Source organism: Symphalangus syndactylus, chromosome 12 (genome assembly GCF_028878055.3).
Source record: "Symphalangus syndactylus isolate Jambi chromosome 12, NHGRI_mSymSyn1-v2.1_pri, whole genome shotgun sequence".
NCBI lineage: Eukaryota > Metazoa > Chordata > Mammalia > Primates > Hylobatidae > Symphalangus > Symphalangus syndactylus.
In genome coordinates, this window is record NC_072441.2 from 88,343,852 (window position 1) to 88,371,337 (window position 27,486).

Here is a 27,486-nt window from a genome sequence, read left to right on the forward strand (position 1 = left end):
TCAGATTTCTACACTTTATACTTCCCTCCCTCCTAAATCGTGATATTGAAATGTGTGCTGTGGCAGAACTTGGCTTGTAGGGAAAGCAACAAAGAGATAGCAAGTGTCAGGGATGGGAGGGAAATGGTCTGGGAGCAGATGATGTCCGTGGAGAAAGCAAGAGGGGAAGAAGTTAGGTTGCAAAATAACCTACAAGAAACTATAGTAGAAGCCTCCTTCCTCTTGCTGATCCCACCCTAAGAGCCACAAGGGTTTGTCCAGGACAGGGAAGGGCCTGTGAGTCTATTAAGAACAAGATCCTCAGGGGCACTTCTGCTTTTTCTGTTCCAGACCAAAATCAGGCCACTCTCGATCTGATGGGATGGGGGAAGGAGACAGTGGGTTGAGGAGCCCAAGAGTCAACACCAATTCACAATCTGTACTTCATGCAGAGCTTTGTCCTGGGTGCTCTCTTTAAGGGGTGGGGGTAAAGTGGATGCAATCCTTGAAATTCACTTGAGTAGTAGACATCAGAAACCATCATGGACAGAATGTAATGGGCAGTAGGGGGGACGCTTGTGTGCTGGAGATGGAGGGGTGGGTGGGTGGGTGTGCATTGCTCCAGGGGGGCCCTGGGAATGGGAGAGAGAAAGACACCAACTCTTACAACCTATGCCAGGATTTCAGAATAACGGTCAGAAGTCAATTCTTGCCCAAGCCATATTGCAGCCCCTTTATTATGACTCTTAAAAGTGTCATTAATGACAGTTATACTTAGTAGTGATTATAAGAGCATTAACTGCAGCTCATTTTGTGCCATAACTATGCCAAAATTTTATTTGTATAGTCTCCATTCATCCCACCATGGGGCCTTTATTCTTGATGGCCCCTCTGCCAGGAACACTTTTCCCTAGTTATTCACATGCCTGGCTTTGTCACTCCATTCAGATCACTCCTTAAACATCAGTAAGATCCTCACAGAGGACCTCAAATAAAATGACTTCCTGGAAACTCTTTCTCTGTTCTCTTTGTTTTTGTTCATAAATACTTATTACCTTAAATTTAGATAGAAAGACAGCTAGATGTAATATTTAGAAAGATATACATGTATTTTGTTGTTGTTTATGCTTTTGTTTGTCTGACTCCTCCATTATAAGTTCCATGAAGAAAGGGACTCTATTTCTTTTGTTCAACACCTTTATCCTTAGCACCTAAAACATCTGACACACATTAGACAATTAATAAATATGTGTTGGATGACTGAAAGGATCCTCACAATAATTCAGTAAGATGGAGACTATTATTATCTCCAATTTACAGATGAGAAAACTGGTGCTCAGAAAGTTAAATTATTATTCAAAGTTTCAAATGTAGTAAGCATCTGAAGCAGGACTCAAACCTAGGCCAGTCTGACTCCAGGGCCTGCCCTCTTAACCATGCCATGCTCTGCAACTGCAAGAACAGAAAGCCTATGGGCATGGACAGAGCCTGACTAGCCCAATGGCTCAGTGAACTGGGGAGGCTGCCAAGGGAGCCAGGAATTTGTGGACAATGAACATTTGAGCAGCAGGGGCAAGGCAGACCCGTGAGAAAGGGAGAAGACATGATCTCAAAGATGCAGTAGGGGGTTAAGAAAAAGATCCAGGCCAGGCACAGTGGCTCACACCTGTAATCCCAGCACTTTGAGAAGCCAAGGTGGGCGGATCACTTGAGGTCAGGAGTTGGAGACCATCCTGGCCAACATGGTGAAACCCTGTCTTCTATTAAAAATACAAAAATTAGGCGGGCATGCACCTGTAATCCCAGCTACTCAGGAGGCTGAAGTAGAAGAATGGCTTGAACCCAGGAGGCAGAGGCTGCAGTGAGCCGAGATTTTGCCACTACACTCCAGCCTGGGTGATAGAGCAAGACTTCATCTCAAAAAAAAAGAAAAGAAAAGGAAGAAAGAAAAAGATCCAAAGAGATTTGATGGTCTGCTAGAGGATTTTAGCAAAAAGAAGAATCTTACTATTGAATGTAATCTGAGAAGCTAAGGCCAACTTTTGACCCGGGCAGAAAGTCTTTCCATGGCATTTTCTTTTTATCTGCAGAATAGGAAACGCAATCATGCATCAGAGATAATCAGAGATAGTCACTAAATATTCATAATGCTAAGAACGCAGTAAAAAATAGGAAGAAAGTGGTTAGATCAATATCAAAGGAAGACATTTAATACAAAGTGAGTCTTTCAAAAATATCCTTGGCTCCAGTGAATTCAGTGAAGGATTTTTTGTAAATTCCTCAAAGAATGTCCTTATATTATTTAAAATGTGCTGGAATATAAAAAATTATTTTGTGTTTTGTGTTGCCCAGCCTATTTTATGAGACAAGTACTATTTTGTTAAAATTTTATATTTAATATAGATAATAAATTGACTACCCCAAATGGTGGAATGCAAGGATAGCATATTACAAGGAAAATATTACAAACGACCAACATTAACTAGACAAAGGATTAAATAATCATTTCAAAAAAGGTTGAGGAGGCTCTCAGTAAAATTCAGTATCTATTACTGATACAAATGTTGGAGGAAAAAGCGTATCGGAAAATATAATCATGGGCCAGGTGCGGTGGCTCACGCCTGTAGTCCTAGCACTTTGGGAGGCCGAGGTAGGTGGGTCACCTGAGGTCAGGAGTTTGAGACCAGCCTGGCCAATGTAGTGAAACCTTGTCTCTACTAAAAATGCAAAAATTTGTGCAAGCTGGCACGCGCGCCTATAATCCCAACTACTCAGGTGGCTGAGGAAGGAGAATCACTTGAACCTGGAAGGCAGAGGTTGCAATGAGCTGAGATCCCGCCATTGCACCTCCAGCCTGGGGTACAAGAGAGAAACTCGGTCTCAAAAAAAAAGAAAATGTAATCATGTTTAGAGAAGAGAGGAAAGGATGTAGTAAGTCTAGAAAACCGATAACAGCAACTATAACAAATAATTGCAATAAAACATTTGAAATCCTCGATAAGGAGTTTGTGTCTAAAAGTTCTACAAAGGCTGGGCGCGGTGGCTGACGTCTGTAATCCCAGCACTTTGGGAAGCCGAGGTGGGTGGATCTCTTGAGGTCAGGAGTTTGAGACCAGCCTGGCCAACATGGTGAAACCCCGTCTCTACTAAAAATACAAAAAAAAATTAGCCAGGCATGGTGGTGGATGCCTGTAATCCCAGCTACTTGAGATGCTGAGGTTCGAGTATCACTTGAACCCAGGAGGCAGAGGTTGCAATGAACCGAGATGGTGCCACAGCACTCCAGCCTGGGCAACAGAGACTCCATCTCAAAAAAAAAAAAAAGTTCTAAATAAGCCGGGTGCTATGGTTCACATCTACAATCCCAGCACTTTGAGAAGCTGACACAGGAGGATTGCTTGAGCCCAGGAGTCTGAGACCAGCCTGGGCAACATAGTGAGACCTCATCTCTACTAAAAAAAAATAAAATAAAAATAAAATAAAATAAATAAATTAGCCTTGTGTGGCGTCCCACGCCTATGGTCCCAGTCACTCAGGAGGCTGAGGGAGGAGGATTGCTTGAGTCTGAGAGGTTGAAGCTGCAATGAGCCACAGTTGGACCACTGCACTCCAACCTGGGTAACAGAGAAAGACGCTGTTTCAAAAAATAAAAATAAATAAAGTTCTAAATAAATAAAACTTTGTTTTTTAGCGAGCATAACTCCCTAAAAATCCAAGAAATTCAGCCAAAACAAAGCAACAGCATCAATAACATAAAAAAATCCTAGAAGCAATAAATTCAAAGTTACAGGGTACATGGTATCAGTTTTCAAATAATTAAATGTGTCCCTAAATATTAGGGAGACAGAAAATACAGCATAAAGAGCTTCTATTTACAATAGAATGAAGACAAATTATGCTCAAGGTTTACTGTGTGCAGCATATAGTAATTATTAAAGAACATTTAAAAGTACAATGAGAGAAATAAAAAAAACATGAATTCATAGAAAGCTAAACTTGACTGCCATTTGGGCAGGCAGAACGTAGTAAAGATAAAAATAAGTTACTATGAAAGAGTCAATTCAATATCAATTAAAATCCTCGCTGCATTTTTATAAAGCATGACATATTGGTTGTGACATTCAGCTGCAAGAGTAATCAGGCAAGAATCTCAGAGGTTTTTTCTAAGTAGTTATGAAGCAAATGAATAGATCATTGATGCTAACATATTTACCCCAACAGATTTTAAAACACATCAGACCACTGGCCAGCCGCGGTGGCTCACGCCTGTAATCCCAGCACTTTGGGAGGCCAAGGTCGGCAGATCACAAGGTCAGGAGTTCAAGACCAGCCTGGCCAACATAGTGAAACCCTGTCTTTACTAAAAATACAAAAATTAGCCAGACATGGCGGCACATATCTGTAGTCCCAGCTACTCCGGAGGCTGAGTCAGGAGAATCTCTTGAACCTGGTAGGTGGAGGTTGCAGTGAGCTGAGATTGCGCCATTGCACTCCAGCTTGAGCAACAGAGTGAGATTTCGTCTCAAAAAAAAAAAAAAAAAAAAAAAAAAATCAGACCAAAGTGGCAATTATCAAAACCTTGTAGCATTAAGATAAAACCTGAAAACTCATCAGTCATTCAACATCTATTCAGGGACTATTTGTGGACCAGCTGCCCTGTGCCAAGCACTATCCTAGAAGCCAGGTATACAGCTGTGAAAAAAACAAGGAAGGTCCCTAGGGTCGTGGAGAACCAGACAAGTCAACAAGACAAGTCAATCAGACAAGTCAACAGTTAACAGGCAGGAAAATTTCAGAGGGAGAGAAGTGTTGTGAAGACCAAAAGCGATAGAGAGAGGGCTGGCACCGGAGGGGCTGTTTTGGATTTAACTATGAGAGAAGGCCTCTCCGAAGAGGTGGACTTTTGAGCTAAGATCTCTAGAACAAAATGAGGTTTCTAAAAATAATTTCAATTGATTGTATCTCCATAAAGTTGCTTTTGGGCAATCCCCATCTGCAAGACTGAGCTAAGTGTTATTGTCACATAGATGATGCATAGAAAAACATAGGAATTTTAACTTTAATTCTAACCTTGTTCTTAAGAATTTTGTGTTCATCTACATTAAACACAAAGACTGGGAGAAAACATTTGTAATATATATGACAAGGGTTTCCTACAAACCAATATAAAAAAGAAAACAATGGAAAATTGGGCAAATTGTAAGAATGACAATTCACAGGCCGGGCGCGGTGGCTCACGCTTGTAATCCCAGCACTTTGGAAGGCCAAGGCGGGCGGATCACGAGGTCAGGAGATCGAGACCACGGTGAAACCCCGTCTCTACTAAAAATACAAAAAAATTAGCCGGGCGTGGTGGCGGGAGCCTGTAGTCCCAGCTACTTGGAGAGGCTGAGGCAGGAGAATGGCGTGAACCCGGGAGGCAGAGCTCGCAGTGAGCCGAGATTGCGCCACTGCACTCCAGCCTGGGCGACAGAGCGAGACTCCGTCTCAAAAAAAAAAAAAAAAAAAGAATGACAATTCACAAAATAAATAAATAAAGTCCAAGACCAGGCATGGTGGCTCATGCCTGTAATTGTAGCACTTTGGGAGGCCCAGGTGGGCGGATCACCCAAGGTCAGGAGTTTGAGATCAGCCTGGCCAATGTGGCAAAACCCCATCTCTACTAACAAATACAAAAAAATCAGCCGAGTATTGTGGTGCGTGCCTGTAGTGTCAGCCACTTAGAAGGCTGAGGCATGAGAATCGCTTGAACCCAGGTGGTGGAGGTTGCAGTGAGCTGAGATAGCACCACTGCACTCCAGCCTGTGGAAAGAAAGAAAGAAAGAAAAAAGAAAGAAAGAAAGAAAGAAAGAAAGAAAGAAAGAAAGAAAGAAAGAAAGAAAGAAAGAAAGAAAGAAAGGAAGGAAGGAAGGAAGGAAGGAAGGAAGGAAGGAAGGAAGGAAGGAAGGAAAGGAGAGAAAGAAAACCAGAAAGCCAGTAAACATAAGAGAAAATGCTCACATTGACAATTTAAAAATGCAAATTAAAACTACAAGAAGCCGGGCGCGGTGGCTCACGCTTGTAATCCCAGCACTTTGGGAGGCCGAGGTGGGCGGATCACGAGGTCAGGAGATCGAGACCACGGTGAAACCCCGTCTCTACTGAAAATACAAAAAAAAATTAGCCGGGCGTGGTGGCGGGCGCCTGTAGTCCCAGCTACTCGGAGAGGCTGAGGCAGGAGAATGGCGTGAACCTGGGAGGCGGAGCTTGCAGTGAGCCGAGATCGCGCCACTGCACTCCAGCCTGGGCGACAGAGCGAGACTCCGTCTCAAAAAAAAAAAAAAAAAAAAAAAAAAAAAAAAAAACTACAAGATATCAAAGTTCGCTGATTATAATAGTAAAAATCAAGGTCATCTAGCATAATCAAAGGTGTGGAGGGCGGACATTCTTGCATCCTGTTGTTGAGATATAGATAGATAAACCCTTTTAAAGACCAATTGGCAAAATCTTTTAAGATTGTTAATGAGTGTACTCCATGATTCAGCAACAGGAACTGATTCTACAGAAAATGAAGCTCAAGGGCCTAATGATATCTGTGTGCAGGAATGACACTCTAGCAATTTTATTAATGGTTAAAAAAATGGAAAATATCTTAAATCCATCAGTAATGGGAATGATTGAATACCGCATGGTCAATACAGAATATGGAAGCCTCACAGCACTGAGAAAAATAAGCTTTATGTACATGACAGGTTGGTAGAGAGTTGAATGATTGTTTAAAAGTTGAAAAATATCTCCTTTTAGATATCTATTTGTATAAACATAGAAAAAAGACTGGAAGGACATGCAGCACATTGTTACCAGCAGTAACTTCAGCAGTGGGGAGAATCTGAGTTTGGAGGGAGGGAAGGTGGGGCTTTCAATTTTTATCTTATACATTTTTAATAGAGAAGAAAAATCCAATCTGTTAAAGAAATAGACGATCATTTATCCCAGCTGGGAAGGGAACATTTCTATTTCTGAATATTCAAGGAGGATTGCATCAGCACCAAGATGAATGTTTCCAGATACAGTCATATTTTTAAAAAGCGTGCCCAACCAAAATGCAATTAAATAAATATCAGGCCAGGCTTGGTGGCTCACTTATGTAATCCCAACACTTTAGGAGGCCGAGGCCAAGGATTGCTTGAGCCCAGGAGTTTGAGACCAGCCTGGGCAACACAGGGGGACCCCGTCTTTACTAAAATTAAAAAAAAATTAGCCGGGCATGGTGGCACACGCCTGTGGTCCCAGCTACTTGGGAGGCTGAGGTGGGAGGATCACTTGGACCTGGGAGGTTGAGGCTGGAGTAAGCCATAATTGCACCACTACACGCCAGCCTGGGCAACAAAGTGAGATCCTGTCTCAAAAAGTAAATAAATAAATATCAAACAACAGAATGGGAAAATCTATGTGACATGCATAATTGAAAAATATATATAATGGTTGATAGAAAAGTATAGATGCTTCAGATTATTCTTGGAAGGAGGTAGAATCCTATGGACATGCAAAACATATATACAGTTGATACAGTCAAAGCACTTACTGAGACACCAGAGAAGGTCAATGGAAGAGATGAATACCTCATTTTAAAATGAGAAAATGCAACGCTATCACATGGAAAAGCATATTTTTACTCTCACTGAGAAGAGCTGCATATTAATCCACAAATAAAACTTCTACTACTGAATTCAAGTTACCTATTGAGCACATACTATATATGTCATATAGTGCTTTTTGTAGAGCACCTTACTTAAGGTAGAAGGCATCCTCTTTTACAAATAAGAGAGGTACAGAGGTTAGGTAACTTGCTCAAAGCCACACAGCTGACAAGTGGAGGAGCCAGGATTGAAATCCAGGACTGGTTCCAGAGCCCAAGATCTGATCTATTCTGCTAGCTGATCTCCTAAAATTAAAAAATCAAACCGAATGTTGGTGGAAAAGTGTGCCTTGCTAAAAAACACACTCACACACAGAGTACCTGCCTTTTTTTTTTTATTTTTGAGATGGAGTCTCAAAAACAGACTGGAGAATATTAGTCCAAACTGCAACTGGACGATTTTGTAAGCTCCCTGCTATGGTGTTTGTTTGTTTGTTTGTTTGTTTGTTTGTTTGTTTGAGATGGAGTCACTCTGTCACCGAGGCTGGAGTGCAGTGATGCAATCTCAATTCACTGCAACCTCTGCCTTCTGGATTCAAATGTTTCTCCTGCCTCAGCCTCCCGAGCAGCTGGGATTACAGGTGCCCGCCACCACACCTGGCTAAATTTTGTATTTTTAGTAGAGATGGGGTTTCACCATATTGGCCAGGAAGGTCTCCATCTCAGCCTCCCAAAGTGCTGGGATTACAGGCATGAGCCACCGTGCCCGGCCGAATACCCGCTTTATTTTTGAGTCAGCTATTTGGGATACCTTTAAGCCTCCAAAGTCTACAGGACCACACAAGAACTTTGTTCTAGTTCTGCCCTCAGACTGAAACTCTCTCTGTAGCAGGGCCTGCTCCAATCATCCTCAAACCCAAAGACTGAGACTTCTAGGTTCTTGGTTAAAACCTTCATGAGGCCTTTGCAACAGCAGACCTGGACCATCGCCAAGGCAAGACTTCTGGATTCTTGGTTAGAACTTTCACGAGGCCTTTGTGATGCCAGACCTGGGTCATTGCCCCAGCAACCACAGGGCCTGGGACTGGGGGGTTTCCAGGTCCCTGAAGCTCACTCCGCCTCCTAACTCTCACTGCATTTCCCACCTGCCTGTGGGTCCTGCAGCATCTTCATCACTGAGGCACCTGGTTACACTTCACCTCCTGTTTCCTGAGGCCCTCACTGCATTTCCTCACCTCTACCTTTTCATCCTTCCACCACCCTAGGCTCCTCTCCTCCCTCCTCCCTCACTCCTGACTCTTCCTCTTCCCAGTGGACGGCTCGAGGACCACTCAGTCTCTCCTCTCTCACTTCCCTTCCTCTCTCTCACCTTCACCACCCAACACCTCCCTCCCTGCCTCTTTCATTCTTGTCCCTCGTTCTCTCCCCACCACTCTCTTCTCGTGGCCGCCTTGCCCGCGTCCCCTTCCCCTTTCCTCACTCTCTCAGCTTTCTTCCCACAGTTGAGCTCGGGCAGCTCTTTCTGGGGATAGCTATGGGGCTTTGGGGGAAGAAAGGGACAGTGGCTCCCCATGACCAGAATCCAAGACGAAGACCTAAAAAGGGGCTTATCAAGAAAAAAATGGTGAAGAGGAAAAAACAGAAGCGCGATACGGAGGAACTGAAGAAGGAAGTGGTCATGGTGAGGTCACCCAAAGTGGGCGCTGACAGCCGCCCTCTGAAAACACTCCTCCACCTATCTTTAACATCTTACCTTGAGAATGAAACACACAGGCCAGAGCCACATCTCTTCTCTGTTAGGCTTTGGAGGGAAGGAGAGGGTTAAAAAAAAAAAAAAAAAAAAAGATACACACAGAGAGACAGGGCAGCTCAACAGCAAGGACAGGTATATTGCAGACACCTGTGGAAGTGGGGGACCAGCTTAATTCCACAGTCCACTGCCGCTTACAGGCTGGGGTACTTATAGGGATGGGCGGGAGGGGTCTGGGCTGTATGGCCTGCTGCCTGGCAGGATATCGTTAAGATGTTCTCATGATGAGGTGATTTTTGGCCCTTGTTTCCACAGAATATAATCATGGTATTCCTTGGACCTTTGCCCAGCAGGATGTGATAGGGATGTTTCTTTAGTGGGGTCTTTGTCTTTAATTGGGCCTTTGTCTGCCCTGTGGTCAGGTGGTTAGGCAGGCTGTTTCTCCGGCCCGAACCCCCGTGAAATATTTCACTTTGACCAAGGCCTGTAAAATAGTGGGGAGCTAGGTCGGGCATGGTGGCTCACACCTGTAATCCCAGCACTTTGGGAGGCTGAGGCGGGCAGATCACCTGAAGTCAAGAGTTCGAGACCAGCCTGGCCAACATGGTGAAACCCCACCTCTAAAAATACAAAAATTAGCTGGGTGTGGTGATGGGCCCCTGTAGTCCCAGCTGCTTGGGAGGCTGAGGCAGGAGAAACACCTGAACCTGGGAGGCAGAGGTTGCAGTGAGTCGAGATCGCACCACTGTACTCTAGCCTGGGCGACAGAGTGACTCCATCTCAAAAAAAAAAAAAAATATATATATATATATATATATGTATATAGCAGGGAGCTTACAAAATGGAGCAGTCGCAGTTTGGACTAACATTCTCCAGTCTGTTTCTCCCCCTCTCCCTGGAAATGACCTGGGCCACCCCCTGTCCTTCAATGCCTCTGCTGTCCCCTCAGGATGATCACAAATTAACCTTGGAAGAGCTGAGCACCAAGTACTCCGTGGACCTGACAAAGGTGAGTAAGAAGCTCCCTGAGGAGGCAGAGTGTCTCCAACTCTGACTGTGAGGCTGCCAGGACAACAGCTGAACTAGGAATCCAGCCCCCTAACTTCAAGTCCAATGTTCCCACCCCTCACCCTCTGCCTGGCGGTGTTCCATGGACACTACCTGCAAAAAGCCGAAGATGGTAACTACCCCCAAAGAGAGTTTAGGACTAGATAAGAGAATAAGAATGCTTTAGGACAGTGCTGGTCCAACGTCTTGTCCTTAGGTCTCCTTTACACTCTTAGAATTTATCTAGGACCGCCAAGAGCTTGTGCTTATGTGGCTTAAGTCTGTCTATATTTACCATACTAGAAATTAAAATTGAGAGTTTTAAAATGTATTTCTCAATTCATTTAAAAATAACAAAAATAAAGTTATCATATATTCATATATAATATGTTTTGACAAATAACTATTTTTAGAAACAAAAAAATTAGCAGCATCTTACATTTTTGCAAATCTCTTCAATGTCTTGCTTTTTAATAGAAGATAGCTGGATTCTCAAGTATTTTCTGTATAAAATCTGTTGTGATGTTATACCAGTTGGCCTTCAGAAAATTCCACTATATACTCTTAAGAAAATGAGAGTAAAAAAAGGCAAACAATGATTTAGTATTACTATGAAAATTGACTTTGTGGACCCCGTGAAAGGGTTTTGGGGCCCCTCGGGTGTTTCAGGCAGAGGTTGGGGAGTGGCTGATGGGGATTGGCAGGTTCTACTATCATTTTCATTAACAGGAAAAAGCACGTAAGCTTGTGCACAAGAGTGGAATGAGAATCTATGCATTCATGTTTTTTGTTATTATTCTTTTCTATTTATGCTTTTTAAAAATTTATGGGCCAGGTGCCATGGCTCACAGCTGTAATCCAAGGCAGGCAGATCACTTGAGGTCAGGAGTTCAAGAACAGCCTGGCCAACATGGTGAACCCCCATCTCTACTAAAAATACAAAAATTATCCAGGCGTAGTGGCACACACCTGCAATCTCAGCTACTTGGGAGGCTGAGGCAGGAGAATCACTTGAATGCAGGAGAATCACTTGAACCCAGGAGATGAAGGTTGCAGTAAGCCGAGATCATGCCACTGCACTCCAGCCTGGACGACAGAGTGAGACTCTGTCTCAAAAAAAAAAATGGATATGTAGATGTACATATTTATGGTGTACATGTATTATTCTGATATAAGCATACAATGTGTAATGATCAAATCAGGGTATTTAGGATACCCATAACCTCAAACATTTATCATTTCTTTGCATGGGAACATTCCAAATCCACTCCTCTAATTATTTTGATATCTATAATAAATTATTAACTATAGTTGCCCTATTGTGCTACCAAACACTAGATCTTATTCCCTCTAAGTTGGAGAGTCAAAGCGTGGTATTAATATGTTATCAACATTAAGTATTATATTTCATCATGACATTGGCCCTGCACATTATAATTATCTGTATGTATTTATCTCCCCACTGGAGCACCTTAAGGGTAGGGACCATTCTTATTTGTGTTGGTATCCTCAGCACCTAGGACCCCAGATAGGTTCTCAAGTTCAAAAAGGTTTGTGAATCAATCCATAAACAAAAACCTTCCTATTTAAGCATGCTAAATGACATCCCTCCTCTGATGCAAATTTTGAAACCTCACCTCATCCAGGAAGAACTTCCAGACTGATCTTCTGAAAGCGTCTTTAGTCTCTAGACCCACCCTGGGGCTCCAAATGTCAGGTTCCCCTTTGCTATGGCTGTTCCTCTTTTCACAGCTCTCTATCCAACCCTATTTCTTCTCTACACAGGGCCATAGCCACCAAAAGGCAAAGGAAATCCTGACTCGAGATGGACCCAATACTCTTACCCCACCCCCCACCACTCCAGAATGGGTTAAATTCTGTAAGCAACTGTTCGGAGGCTTCTCCCTCCTACTATGGACTGGGGCCATTCTCTGCTTTGTGGCCTACAGCATCCAGATATATTTCAATGAGGAGCCTACCAAAGACAACGTGAGTCTGTTCAGCTACTACTAGCCAGCCCTATCTCTGCTTAGCCCCAGACACTCTTTTGCTCAGCAGCCTAGCACTCCCGAAGTCCTCTGGCCCAAATCCCTAATTACATTATTACATTAATGTAATAATGTAATAAATGTACGTTAATTGTAAATGTAATTGATTATAATTAATTGCAATGTAATTGATTAATTACATTGTAATGAATGTAATTAGTTGTAAAATGTAATTATGTGTACATTAATGTAATAAATGTACATTACATAATAATGTAATAAATGTACATTAATGTAATAAACCAAAATCCCTAATACTCCACCTTCTAAGTGCCATCTTGGTTCCTCTCACCTTTTATCTAAAAAGCTTCTGGTCCAGTTCCCTGAGATGCACAATGTCCCCAAAAAAACTTGCTGTTCTTTGACAACCTTCCCAGTTGATCCCCAAAGCACTTTGCAGTCCCTTTCTCTTCTCCACAATTTTAACCTCATCTCCTTCCTCTCAGCCTCCCTCACGATCCACCCCCTCCATCCAGAGATTAGCCTTCCCGGAGAGAAGATACAGGCCTTCTCTGACCAGGAATTTTGCTAACGGCTCACCATGGCTCAGGGTTCCTTCACCAGGAAGCCAAGTGTACTGGCCCCACCTCAGATTCTTCTCTACCCCTCTGCTCTCAACTCACTGTTATGGTCTCTTACACCTAGTGAAACTGCTGTGCCCCTTGCAGACTGATTTTCTGAGGATGAAGAAGAAGACAAGACCCCACTGATAAACGCTTTCTTTCCCCACCCTCAGCTCTACCTGAGCATCGTACTCTCTGTCGTGGTCATCATCACTGGCTGCTTCTCCTATTATCAGGAGGCCAAGAGCTCCAAGATCATGGAGTCTTTTAAGAACATGGTGCCTCAGGTAGGATTGGAGTGGGAGGATCTAGTGGGAGCAGGAGCAGGATGTGGCCAAATACACAATGATGAAGTCCTGTTGAAAATTATATCCTACGTTGAGTGAGCTGAGTGAGGTTGGTGATGAGGGGGTCAAGGTACTCTATCAGTCCTTAAAAGTACCTGGAAAAGCTGTGAAACCCTGAGAAAGGCATAATGTCACCTATGAAGTGCTCTGATCTAGAAGGCAGAATCTGAATCTAAAGAAGAAACACCATACAAACCCCAAATAAGAACATTCTATTTTTTTAAAGAGACAAGTGTTGGTGGGCTGGGAGGGGGTGTGGTGAGGCGGCTGGATTTTTCAAATGTTAATGACCTCAAAGACAAAGAACAGCTGTGGGGATGTTCCAGATTAAACAGACCAGGCATAGTGGCTCATGCCTGTAATCCCAGCACTCTGGGAGGCTGAGGCAACAGGATCACCCAGGAGTTTGAGATGCTATCTCTACAAAAATAAAATAAAATAAAATAGCTGGTCTACATCTGTAGTCCAAGCCACACAGGCGGCTGAGGCGGGAGGATTAGTTGAACCCAGGAATTTAAGTCTGCAGTGAACTATGACCAACCTGGGCAAGACCCTATCTCAAAAAAATGATAATAATAATAAAAAGAGGCTAAAGAGGCATGACAACTATTCCGAGGGTGGTGGCTCTCGCCTGTAATCCCAACCATTTGGGGGACCGAGGCAAGAGGACTACTTGAGTCCAGGAGTTCAAGACGGGCCTGAGTAGTATAGTGAGACCTTATCTCTACAAAAAAATTTAAAAATTAGCTGACCGTGCCTGTAGTGCCAGCTACTCAGGAGGCTGAGGTAGGAGGATTGCTTGAGCACGGAAGGCAGAGATTGCATGCCATTGCACTCCAGCCTGGTGACAGAGAGAGACGCTGTCTCAAAAAAAAGACAGGGACATGGCAACTAGATGCAATATCTAACCCTGGATCTGATTCTGTGCCAGAGGAGAAAGTAATGCTTTATTTTTACTTTTTATTTTGAGCTTTTATTTTAGGTTCGGGGATATATGTGCAGATTTGTTATATAAGTAAACTGTGTGTCACAGGGATTTGGTGTACAAATTATTTCATCACCCAGGTAATAAGCATAGTACCTGATAAGTAGTTTTTCTATCCTCACCCTCCTCCCACCCTCCACCCTTAAGTAGGCCTTGGTGTCTGTTGTTCCCCTTCTTTGTGTCCATATGTACTCAGTGTTTAGCTTCCAGTTATAAGTGAGAACATAAGGTATTTGGTTTTCTGTTCCTGTTAGTTTGCTTAGGACAATGTCCTCCAGCTCCACTGAAAATAATGCTTTAAAGGACTTATTGGGTCAATTGGCAAAACTGGAATACTGACAGATTAATACAGTAGATTAAAGTATCATTGTGAAACATACTGAAATTGATAACTACATTGTGGTTATTTAAGATAATATCTTAATTCTTGGGAAATGCACAATGAAGTTTTTAGGATAAAAGATCATGATGCAGGCCGGGCGCGGTGGCTCACGCCTGTAATCCCAGCACTTTGGGAGGCCGAGGCGGGCGGATCACGAGGTCAGGAGATCGAGACCATCCTGGCTAACACGGTGAAACCCCATCTCTACTAAAAATACAAAAAATTAGCCGGACGTGTTGGCGGGCGCCTGTAGTCCCAGCTACTCGGGAGGCTGAGGCAGGAGAATGGCATGAACCCGGGTGGCGGAGCTTGCAGTGAGCCGAGATCACGCCATTGCACTCCAGCCTGGGAGACAGAGCAAGACTCCGTCTCAAAAAAAAAAAAAAAAAAAAAAAAAAACAGATCATGATGTAGGTAACTTACCCTCAAGTAGTTCAGGAAAAGAGTATACACACACAGAGAGAGAGAGAGAGAGGGTGAAAACAAATGACAAAGTAACTGGGGTGAAATGTTAATAGGTGAATCTGGATAAAGGTTATATAGGTGTTCTTGGTGCTATTTTTACTCTTGCAACTTTTCTGAAAGTTTAAAATTATTTTCAAGTTAATGTTTTTTAAAGGTACCTGGAAGGAATACGACGGTAGATAGAGGTTCCCAGGCACAGGGCTGGAAACTTGGGAATAGGCTCCTCATTTTCCCAATAATATGATCATGTTCCAGGAGTATAGCCCAGGATTTCCTTCTCTCTTTGGTACCACTTAATTCCTTCCTTGGGTAAGAGTTTTGGGACAAAGTGGGAAGTTTTGGAGACTAGGAGTTTAGGGATGGTTGGTTAGCTTTTGCTACCTAACAAACTACCCTAAAACTTAGTGGCTTAAAATAGCAAACTCCTGTTTCTCATAATTCTGTGGCTGTGCTGTTGTTCTGGTCTAAGCTGACCTCAGCTGGGGCTGGATGGTCTTAGATGACCTCATTCACATGTCTGGGCCCTCAGCTGAGATGACTGGGACAGCTGGGGCCTTTTTCTTCGTGATCTCTCTTTTTACAGAGAGGTTAGCTTGGGCTTGTTCATAGGGTGGCAGAGGATTCTCAGAAACAGGAATGCAAGCCCCAGCATGAAAGCACTTTTTTTTTAATTTTTTGAGACAGAGTCTCACTCTGTCACCCAGACTGAAGTGTAGTGATGTGATCATGGCTCACTGCAGCCTTAACCTTCTGGGCTCAAGCGATCCTCCAACTTTAGCCTCCCAAACAGCTGGGACTACAGGTGCATGCCACCACACCTGGCTAATTTTTTTTCAATTTTTGTAGAGACAGGGTCTCACTATGTTGCCCAGTCTGGTCTTAAACTCCTGGATTCAAGCAGTCCTCCCACCTTGGCCTCCCAATGTGCTGGGATTATAGGTGTGAGCCACCAGTCCCGGCCTGAAAGCACTTTTTAAACTCCTCTTTCCATCACATTCATTCTATGGGCCAAAGCAAGTCACATGGCCAAGCCCAGATTTAGGGATAGAGAGATAGACTCCACCTCTTAATGGGAAAAGCGTCAAAGTCACATTGCAAAGGGCTCTGCAAACAGCATCATGGGAATTTGCAATCTGCCAGAGACACCTTCAAGAATGATGTGGTGGGTGATAGTAAGAAAGGGGAGTAAGGAGGAAGGCGACCAGTAACAGAAGGTTTTAGGCTAAGAGCGGGATGGGGAAAGCCAAAAGTTTTGGAAATGATCCTGCACTATCCTCCCATAGCAAGCTCTGGTAATTCGAGGAGGAGAGAAGATGCAAATTAATGTACAAGAGGTGGTGTTGGGAGACCTGGTGGAAATCAAGGGTGGAGACCGAGTCCCTGCTGACCTCCGGCTTATCTCTGCACAAGGATGTAAGGTGAGGGGATGCAGAAATCTATGTGAGGGACCCAAGCGTGATCTCATGGCAGGGTAGACACCTGGGCTGTTAGAGAAAGTATAAGCTTATTACTCAGAGTCTTGAGAAGTTACAAGTGCAGATTTGATGTTAGAGACAACAGATGCATAAATTTGTTTCTCTCAGTCTGTCAGTGATGATGTTGGTGACCAGATGAAGACATACTATTTTTGTAAACAAATCTGCCTTTTTTCCTATGCTCACCTTACAATGCATCCCCTCTCCCATCCCAGGTGGACAACTCATCCTTGACTGGGGAGTCAGAACCCCAGAGCCGCTCCCCTGACTTCACCCATGAGAACCCGCTGGAGACCCGAAACATCTGCTTCTTTTCCACCAACTGTGTGGAAGGTGAATATCGAACCATAAGTAGCATAGATTCAAAAGCAGGCACCAAAACATAAAGATTTTAATAACTCTCTTCTAAAGGTAGCGGGGTAGGTAAGAGCCAGTAAACAGTCAAGCTTCTCTATCATGAGCTGTATGACCTCTGGTGAAAAGTCAAGGTCATCATTTCCACATTTGCACAATGATGACAATAAAAGTCGTTACTCCGTAGATTTTTGTGTGAATTGAGATAATATATGTAAAATGCCCAGCACAAGGCCTAATACATTGTAAGTGACCTACAATTATTAGCTATTATTTTAGCTTGTGAATGGACTATGCTGTATAAGCTGAAAATGGCACAGAAGGGAGGAAAATTGTTCAGCCCTGCTAAATCATTCTTCTCCTAAGGTAATCCCTAACTTCTAACTATTCCCCTATCCAAGAGAAGATATTGGCATTGGAAACTTGAATTACCAGAGGTGCCACTTAGACTTTACCACTTAAACTTTGGCTTTGCTCCTAGAATCTAGGAATCCTTGAACTGGGAGACAGTTCTGGCAAAATGGTGATAAAAAGGGACTGAACATCATTCTGTCAATCTCTCCTTTGCCCTTTCCCCTTAAGGAGGCCTGAACTCCATGAAGCACACTTGAAAACCATTATTCATGCTTAAGAACAAATGTTTGGTTATCTAAAAATAGTTCTTTTATTTGTTTTGTGTTTTTTTGAGACAGTCTCTCTCTGTTGCCAGGGCTGGAATGCAGTGGTGTGATCTCAGCTCACTGCAACCTCTGCCTCCCAGGTTCAAGCAATTATCCTGCCTCAGCCTCCCAAGTAGCTGGGATTACAGATGCCCACCACCGTGCCCAGTTATTTTTTGTATTTTTAGTAGAGATGGGTTTTCACCATGTTGGCCAGGCTGGTCTCGAACTACTGACCTCAAGCGATCCGCCCTCCTCGGCCTCCCAAAGTGCTGGGATTACAGGCGTGAACCACTGTACCCAGCCTAGAAATAGTTATTTTTTATTTGAATGCATAGTATTTGTTAAATATTATAAATATTATCTCTAGTTCCCACAATGTGCACAATACCAGATATTATCCCTATTTTACACGTAGCAGACTAAGGTTCAAAGAAATTAAGCACCATATCCAAGAGTACAACTCAATAGAAAGGAGGCGAGTCAGGGATTCTAATGTAGGTCTGTCTCCATATCTCATGCTCCTTCCACAGACCCTGCTCTGCACTGAAAGATTGCTATTTGATTTGAAAATACCTTAAAGAAGAAGAGTAATGTTAAGACAGAATAGACTATGACAAAGAATTCAACTAGAAAATAAAATACATATATTAAAAATATTTTAAAATTGATTGGACAGAAGCAAGTTAGCAAGCTTTCCCCAAAAACACTAGATGTCTACTATTAGATTTTAGGAAAAAATTTGCCCAAATTTACCCTTACAAAGTAGGGTTTTCATCAGCTAAGTATATGTTCAGATAAAGGGTATGGAGGAAAGTGGATGGTGGCATTTCGACTGGGAAGCAAGGGTCTGTTTAGATAGAAAATGGTTTTGTAGGAGACTAACAAAACCCAAGATGTGGCCAAGACGGTGGAGCTAGGTTGAAGGAGCTGGGCCAAAGGACTTTCAGTTGAGGAATTTCTCAGCAATTCGCAGACCGATAGCATTTACCCTAGACCAATTTGCCCTTTAACCTTTACCCTAGACTTTTAACCTTTGCCTTAGACCAATTTGCAAATTAGTAGCATAACTTTAACCTTTACCCTTGCCTCCCATGTCTCATCACCGTAGACCTTGACATGGCTGTGGCACAGACTTCTCTTTGGGTTCTCATGCATCTTCAAGGGAGCCCAAGCTATTTCTCTGGCAATATATGGAAGGTGTATGAAGGAGACAGTCTGGCCTGGGGTGCCAGATGCTTGGCCTTCTCAGCCTTCCCCGAGGTTGACATCAACCCAACCCCATCTCTAGACACACTGAGATGAATTATTAAATCCCGTTTCTCCAAGCGTGAGGAAACCATAGCAGACGGAATAAAATAGAAAAATTAGACTAAACCATGACACAAGATATATATGTAGGTGACACCATACACTACCCACCTTCCTCCACCTGACCCAAAATAGGAAACTCCTCAGCATCTTTCAAGTATTTCAGCATCTTCATTCCACAGGACCCAATATATGCCTCTGGCAACCAGTTTGAAGCCCATCTGTAGAATGCCTCGGCCTGGGAACCTTTTCAGGATTCCTCCTCCACATAAACACTGACCTGACCTGTCTGCTCCTTGAGTAGGACCCTGCTCTCAGACTCATACAGCTAAAGGCAACCTTAGAAAAAGGAGACCACCACGTGCAACAATGTTCATGGGGGCTCCCAGATTAGAGCTGCTCCTACTAAGTCACAAGTATGATTCTATATTGGTCCTACTGGAAACCCTAAGTTCATCTAAATGATGAAAAGAAAGAAACTAATTTTCAAGTGCCTGTGATGTGCCTAACCTTCTTCTAGACTCTTAAAAATATTCAGTCCTCACAGTTTAGGAAGTGCTTTCATTCCATTTTAAAGATGAAGAAGCCTGACTCTCAGCGTTTAAGTAACTTGCCCCAAGGAAAAGAGCTAGTAATTTAGAAAGCTGAACTTCCAGCCCTGAGTCTTTCTGCTTTTAAAATAAATGCAGTTTCAGTGATATGTTGCCTGTCTGAGTGATTCTGGCTCTGATTTTAATGGTAGAAATTTCAGTCATTATGGTAAAGCAGGAAGAATTACTTTAAGAAAAGAATTTTGTCATGCCCCTCATTTCAAGGTGAGTGGCCTGCATCATGTGTGTGTAAAGCCAAACGTGATGTCCAAGCTGCTCTTCTGACTGGGGCAGTGCTAGTGGAGAGGAGAGAGGGACCTCATAAGCACAGAAGCCCAGCTGTTATGGCCCGTGCTACCCAGCAGAGGTCAGACTGGCTCCAGCCAGCAAAGCAGGGAGGGGGCGCAGGTTAGAGCAGGATTTCTCAACCACTCACATTTGGGGCTGGATATTCTTTGTTGTGCGGGACAGGAGGGCTGTCCTCTGCATGGCAGGATGTTTAACAGCATCGCTGGCCTCTACCCACTGCATGCCAGTAGCAGCCTTCTTCCACTCCAGTTGTGACAACCAAAAATGTCTCCAAGCATTGCTAAATGTCCCCGGGGAAGGGGGTTGGTGGGTAGGGATTGCCTGCAATTGAGAACCACTGGGTTAGGGGATAAGGAGATGTTGGAACATAGGGCTCTACCAGAAGGGTAACCACTATTCCTGGGATCCAGAAACTCCTCAGCTGCTGAGGGCAAGATAAGAACTATATAAGCAATAGAAGATACTCAGATTAAGTATATAAAGGCCTTCTTGACAGTGAAGGCAATTAGGCAATAAAATTGGGTATTTTTATAGAACTGTGAGATCTCTTCAGAGATTTTTCAGACTAGAAGACCTTTATTTGTATAAACTAAATATGAGGAGAGCAGAACATAATGACCTCTCAGAGGGCCTTGAGTCTCCACTTTGTTTTTGACCATCGACAGCTTCCTCTTTGTAGGAACCAAACCAAACAGCTTCCTCAATTCAGACTTGGCATGTCTTGGGTGACCATCTCTAATGGAAAAAAAGAAACAGCTTTTTTTTTTTTTTTCTCTACACTCACACTGAACACAGAACACTTCCGTGTCCAACATGTGTAGACAGTTCTCCCCACCAACAACCAGTTCTCCAAAGGACGATGATTGGGTGTCTTATAATTCAATTTAGCTCTGACACAATCCACCTGGAGATAGCATCAGATCCCCCAGGTTAGGGCTCAGCCCCACAAGACAGTCCCTAACTCTAGACCCCAATCGCAAGTCCTAGGTTATGGCCTGGCTATAAATTGGGGTTCCCACAACTCCCTCCTCAGGTTTGATTAATTTGCTAGGATGGCTTACAGAACTCAGGGAAACACCTTTCTTAGGTTTACCCATTATTATAAAGGATATTACAAGGATACAGATGAACAGTCATATGGAAGAGACGCATAGGACAAGGAACATGGGAAGGAGCATGGAGGAGCGTCCGTGCCCTCTCTTGTCCGGGCTGCCCTCCAGTAACCCTCCACATGGCTATACACGTAGACACTTTCCAAACCCAGTCCTTTGAGGTTTTTAATGGAGATTTCATTACATAGGTATAATCCATTACATTATTGGCCATTGGTGATCAACTCAACCTTCATCCCTCCTGCCCTCCAAAGAGGTCAGTCCATGAACTGCAAGTTCCAACCCTCTAATCACATGGTTATCTGCCCTGGCCACCAGCCCCATCCTGTGGCTATCCAGGAACCCACCAAGAGTCACCTCATTAGAACAAAGATACTCCTATCACCCAGGAAACTCCAAGGCATTTAAGAGTTCTGTGTCAGACACTCCTATCACTCAAGAAATTACAAAGGTCTCAGGAGCTCTGTGTCCAGAACTGAGTCAAAGACCAAATATTAGAACAAAAGATTCTCCTAGCACCCCTATCTTTAAGCGTTTTAGAAGTTCTATGTCAGGAAGTGGGGGCAGAGACCAATATCTATACTTCTTATCATATCAGAACATCACATTGCCCTCTCCTGCTTCATCCACAGGAACCGCCCGGGGTATTGTGATTGCTACGGGAGACTCCACAGTGATGGGCAGAATTGCCTCCCTGACATCAGGCCTGACGGTTGGCCAGACACCTATCGCTGCTGAGATCGAACACTTCATCCATCTGATCACTGTGGTGGCCGTCTTCCTTGGTGTCACTTTTTTTGTGCTCTCACTTCTCTTGGGCTATGGCTGGCTGGAGGCTATCATTTTTCTCATTGGCATCATTGTGGCCAATGTGCCTGAGGGGCTGTTGGCCACGGTCACTGTGAGTAGACAGGGTGGAAAATGGCCTCAGGGCAGATAAACCACCCCAGGGAAAAGGGATCACTAGCATCTCTTTTGTTGTTGAACCTTTCAAGTGCAGAGTCTTCCTGATATATACATAGGTATCAGGAATAATTTAGCTCTCAATATTATACTGACCCCTTCTGCCCATATATTTTGGTGCCTCTCTTTCCTCAATGAGAGAGGAAGCAAGTTTCAATGGAAAACGCATTGGATTATCAGTCACTGAGAGTGAGTTCTAGTATTGGCTAACTCACTTAACATCTCCAGACCTCAATTTATTCATCAGTTTATGGAAGAAGATTAATTTAGAATTATAGAATCTTACAGGAAAGGACTTCAAAGATCATATAAATTCAACCTTTCAACCAATGCTGAATATCCTCTGTAAAACCCATGGGAGATGGTTATTATTTCTATTAATTGGGAAGCCCACCCCTTTCTGTCTCAATTCATTTCATTGTTGGCTTGCTCTGTTTAAATTTCATTGTGTTAAGCAGAACTATAAATCCCTGTTTGTCCTAAGTTTCCCAGCTGAAGAAACACAAAATAAGTCAATTCTTTCTCTTTTACAGACTAGCCCTTTAGATTTTTGATGGTAGCCATTATGTCCCCTCAAACTCTTGTGGCAGCAGGTGAAATAATCCCTCTTCCCTTAGCCATTCTTCCTATGACATGGTCTGTAGGCCACCTGTCTTGATGATCACCTATTGAGGGTATGCTCTAGTTTGTCAATATTCTTAAAAGAGAAATGACAATAATACTTGGGGTATGTTTGGACTAGCACAAAAATGTAGAGACTAGTGATATTATGTAAATAAATTATAACCCCTAATCCTACTATTAGAAGTCCATACTTACATAACCACAGCCTAAGAATTCATTAGCTTTTAAAACAATCTTGCCTCACACTTGACTTACGTTGCCTTCACGACCAACAAAAGTCTTTTGGTTTAAATGATTTTTCAAGTCCTTTCCAATGCTGTGATATCATTGGTATCTCCTCCACATTCTTTGTTTAAACTATTGGTCCACCGGGCGCAGTGGCTCACGCCTAGAATCCCAGCACTTTGGGAGGCCGAGGTGGACGGATCACGAGGTCAGGAGATCGAGACCATCCTGGCTAACACAGTGAAACTCCGTCTCTACTAAAAATACAAAAAAGAAATTAGCCCAGCATGGTGGCTGGCGCCTGTAGTCCCAGCTACTCGGGAGGATGAGGCAGGAGAATGGCTTGAACCCGGGACGTGGAGTTTGCAGTCAGCCGAGATCACACCACTGCACTCCAGCCTGGGCGACAGAATGAGACTGTCTTGAAAAAAAAAAAAACTATTGGTCCAACACCCTCTCCACACCTAGCATCTTATACCACCATAAAAGATTAGCTATCTATGTGGTCCCTGGAAAGATTGGACTTAAAAAGGTGTGGCCTAAACTTGAATGAAAAAGAGATTGCTGAATAGAAAAGATGCAAATATCCTGAGGGAGCAGAATATTCCAGGGGGGAATAAAGAGGATCCCTGTCTATGATACCCTGGCAAAGAAATACACTCTTTTTTGGCCAGGCACGGTGGCTCACATCTATAATCCCAGCACTTTGGGAGGCCAAGGTGCGCAGATCACTTGAGCCCAGGAGTTCGAGACCAGCCTGGACAACATGGTGAAACCCTGTCTCTACTAAAAATACAAAAATTAGCTGAGCATGGTGGTGCATCCTGTAGTCCCAGCTACTTGGGAGCCTGAGGCAGAAGAATTGCTTTAACCTGGGAGATGGAGGTTGCAGTTAGCCAAGATCATACTCTGCATTCCAGTCTGGGTAACACAGAGTGAGACTCTGTCTCAAAAACAAAAACAGAAAAAGACATTTTTTTAAAATACACTCTTTTTTGAAACTCTTACCATAAAGCACAAACCACAATCACTTTCCTAATTTCCTTTACCACAGCCAGAAATGAAATGTTTAAAGAGTAGGTGGGAACAAAAGGGAAATAAGCACAAAAAATTAAAATAGCATTAAAAATGATCAAATGTCCACAATGCAAAATGGTGTGAGTATTCCATCTCCCGTGTGTATTCTCTCCTCTCTTCTTGGCTTTAGGTGTGCCTGACCCTCACAGCCAAGCGCATGGCACGGAAGAACTGCCTGGTGAAGAACCTGGAGGCGGTGGAGACGCTGGGCTCCACTTCCACCATCTGCTCAGACAAGACAGGCACCCTCACCCAGAACCGCATGACCGTCGCCCACGTGTGGTTCGATAAGACCGTGTATGAGGCCGACATCACCGAAGAACAGACTGGTGACTAGTGGTATTGGTGGAACAAGAGTGGAGGGATTTGGGGGATGTGATGAGTGAGCTGAGAGAGAATGGTGAGTCCAGACAGAGAGGAGGGAGCCTGAAAGTGGAGTGGAGAAGAGGGAGGTGTGAAGGAAAAGAAATGCTGCTCCTGTGAAGTATCTGGGTGCCAAAGAGGATGTGAATAACCACTTGCTTAAAATTCTCATTCCCTGCTCACAATTCTTCTTTTCTTTCTCCCTAGGAAAAACATTTACCAAGAGCTCTGATACCTGGTTTATCCTGGCCCAAATCGCTGGCCTCTGCAACCGGGCTGACTTTAAGGCTAATCAGGAGATCCTGCCCATTGCTAAGGTGTCAGGCCCAAGGGGAAGAGGGTACCTCAGTGTCCAGGGTGTAACCTGCCCTCTCCCAAAAAATCCTCTCCTGGAGCTCAGTAATTTCCCCCCAGGTACCCGCCCTCCCCATTTGTCCCCTCTCCATGTTGCCACAGGTATGCCTCATGCCCAGATAGCATGCCCCTGGGGCTTACTATACAAACCCCATCCTGGCAGAGGGCCACAACAGGTGATGCTTCCGAGTCAGCCCTCCTCAAGTTCATCGAGCAGTCTTACAGCTCTGTGGCAGAGATGAGAGAGAAAAACCCCAAGGTGGCAGAGATTCCCTTCAATTCTACCAACAAGTACCAGGTACAGAACCCACAAAGGTAGGAGAATGGTGGTGGAGATGGGCTCATCACTGGGGCAAGGGGAGCTTTGCCTCTGCCTTCAACTTCACCTCTGAGCAGCAGAGGAGCTCAGTAGAACCTGCATCCCAATTAACAGAAGACTCACATCAAGAGAACGTGACAAACAGGTAAAGAGAGGCGAAACAGGTGATAAAGGAAGAGGCATCAGTCAGTCCTACGCAGAGCTCTGAGCTGTGCCACTTGGGAAAAAGTGAGTCATAAAATCCTCTCTGAAATGTCTGTAGATAGCAGAAGCTGGTTGGTGAAAGTCATGTTAGAGTCACATGCAGCTGTTAGGAGGCCCCTTTGTGTCTACTAGGAGATTTGCCACTGCAGAATTAGGTTGCATTTGCAAGACACTTTATTTCATTAGCCATCAAGTATTTCCTTTCATCCCACACTTGACTTGCAGTTCTAGTGGCTGCCAGCGGGTAGGCGATCAGGGGTCTCTGCCTCCATTGGCACCTGACCCTCTCCCCTGTGTGTCTTGTATCTTCTTTTCTGATAAGGACGCAAGTCATATTAGATTAGGGCCTCCCCTACTTCTGTGTAACCTTAACTAATTACATGTGTTCGTGTTCGTGAAGTTTTTCATTTCCCAGGAACATTTTGGTCCACTCTCCCGGGAGGAGTGGACAAGAGCAGGGGAAACGCTGAGTGAGGGACTGTGAAGGGACAGGAAAGAGAGTGTTTCTCTCCAAAGTAGAATCTGGGCAGACTGAAGAGAGGGTTATGGTAGGATGCAGGAACAGTGGCATTATCAGAACTGGAGCTTTGCCAGGCGTAAGCTGAGTTCCACGGGGCAATCACGATTTGCTCAGGGAAGTAGATTCTTCAACTCCATGCATTACTGAAAAGGCCAGACATTCAGGTGTGGGTAAAATGTCTCAGAGAAAATGACAATGAGACTCCCAAGTCTGCTGGTATCTTTTTTTTTTTTTTTTTTTTTGAGATGGAGTTTTGCTCTTGTTGTGCAGGCTGGAGTACAATGGCGCGATCTTGGCTCACTGCAACCTCCATCTCCCGGGTTCAAGGGATTCTCCTGTCTCAGCCTCCCGAGTAGCTGGGATTACAGGCATGTGCCACCGCGCCCGGCTAATTTTTTGTATTTTTAGTAGAGACGGGATTTTACCATGTTGGCTATGCTGGTCTCGAACTCCTGACCTCAGGTGATCCACCCGCCTCAGCTTCCCAAAGTGCTAGGATTACAGGTGTGAGCAACCATGCCTGGCCTCTATATAAATTTTTTTAAACTGAATTACTCATAGTTTTACACTGAAAACTGCGCAAGTAAGGGTTAAATAGATCTATCCTTTTTTGTCTCAACTGGTTTTTAGTCAATGTAATAAAATAGGTCTCTTAGGCCCAAGTGGCAAACTTATTCCCATTTTTTTTCTGATGTTTAGTGGCCTCACTAGTCAGACAGGAATTCTGTGGCTTGGCAGGGCCTTTGACGGCAGCATAGCCTTTAACTGGAAAGAATTAGGTACCTCTCCCTCCATGTGATTCAAAATAAAAGCAAAACACATTCACAACATTTGTTGGGGCATCCAACAAATAGTGACTTTCTCTCAAATGACTATGCTGGTGCTTCTTCTGAGCTACTGAACATGCGGCTCAAATGGCAGACTTGTCCTCAGTGGTTCACCGTGTGTGACAGGCTGTGCCGCTGGCCACCAAGCTCTGGCAGGCACTTGCTCTGGGAGGCCCTCAGTTTGCTGCCTTCCTTAGCTTGCCCTAAAGGTGGAGACTCCAGTCTTTGCAAGAGACATCTCAGACCGCTGGCGGTTTGCAGAGCTTGGTCTGTTTCCCTCTGAGATAAAAATGAAACGAAGAAGATGCTCTGTTCCAGCATTTCCAAACTTCTCCCTCCGTCTCTTTTATTTGTAATTTTCTATCAAGATGTGATTTTCTTCCGTGACCAGATTACTAGTAGGTCTTGCCATCACCTCCTGGGCCCTTCACTTATTCAACACATTTTACTGAACGCTTAGAAAACTGAGCTCTTTAAACCTTTTCCAGCTTTCTGCTTAAGTGAGTTACGGTTCTTCCTCTTAATTGCTTAAGCATATTTTGAATGTAACTGAACAAACGAACAGAACAGTTGTAACCACGTTTTGTGCACTGGTTTCCCACCCTGCTTACCCTGTGGGCAGTACAGTCTGGCCTCCTCTGCACTCCCGCTGTTCCTTTCAATGCGTCGATTTTGTTCTCAACAGGCGACCTAGCGGGCATTTCCTGTCCATCACAAGAGGAACCCCACGGAGAGCTCCTTTTCATACATCAGAGATCAAGAGGAAATGCAAAACCCACATTTCTCTCTCCTTGCTGCGGGTTGTCCCCTCGGGTTCATTTCATGAATGTGCCCTTTCCCTCCCCCACCACAGCCACAAGGACCCCCATGCCCAACCACACTAGCTAGCCCCTCTCAGGAGACTTCTCACGCTTTTAGGAGACAGAGGCCCAGGGACTGGAATGACTAACTTATTTTTGGATTGTACTTCACAGTTTTCAAAGTATTTTCTACACTATCTCTTATAAAAACCCAAT

General features: G+C 44.0%; 1 protein-coding gene across 2 annotated transcripts in view; it reads left to right on the plus strand.

The window, feature by feature from the left end:
- The first annotated feature begins 8,659 nt into the window (after positions 1 to 8,659).
- LOC134734442 (sodium/potassium-transporting ATPase subunit alpha-4) overlaps positions 8,660 to 27,486 on the plus strand; it is a 36,479-nt gene continuing 17,652 nt past the window's right edge. Inside the window, exons 1-10 of one of the 2 annotated variants that reach the window (XM_063626960.1) lie at positions 8,660 to 9,278; positions 10,297 to 10,356; positions 12,180 to 12,383; positions 13,179 to 13,292; positions 16,468 to 16,602; positions 16,875 to 16,992; positions 21,627 to 21,895; positions 24,014 to 24,212; positions 24,454 to 24,563; positions 24,764 to 24,898. In XM_063626960.1, the coding sequence (XP_063483030.1) occupies positions 9,132 to 9,278; positions 10,297 to 10,356; positions 12,180 to 12,383; positions 13,179 to 13,292; positions 16,468 to 16,602; positions 16,875 to 16,992; positions 21,627 to 21,895; positions 24,014 to 24,212; positions 24,454 to 24,563; positions 24,764 to 24,898 (1,491 nt within the window). In that variant the 5' untranslated portion in view covers positions 8,660 to 9,131. Of the gene's footprint in view, positions 9,279 to 10,296; positions 10,357 to 12,179; positions 12,384 to 13,178; positions 13,293 to 15,864; positions 15,880 to 16,467; positions 16,603 to 16,874; positions 16,993 to 21,626; positions 21,896 to 24,013; positions 24,213 to 24,453; positions 24,564 to 24,763; positions 24,899 to 27,486 lie in introns of both variants that reach the window. The other variant, XM_063626961.1, reaches the window with a different exon arrangement.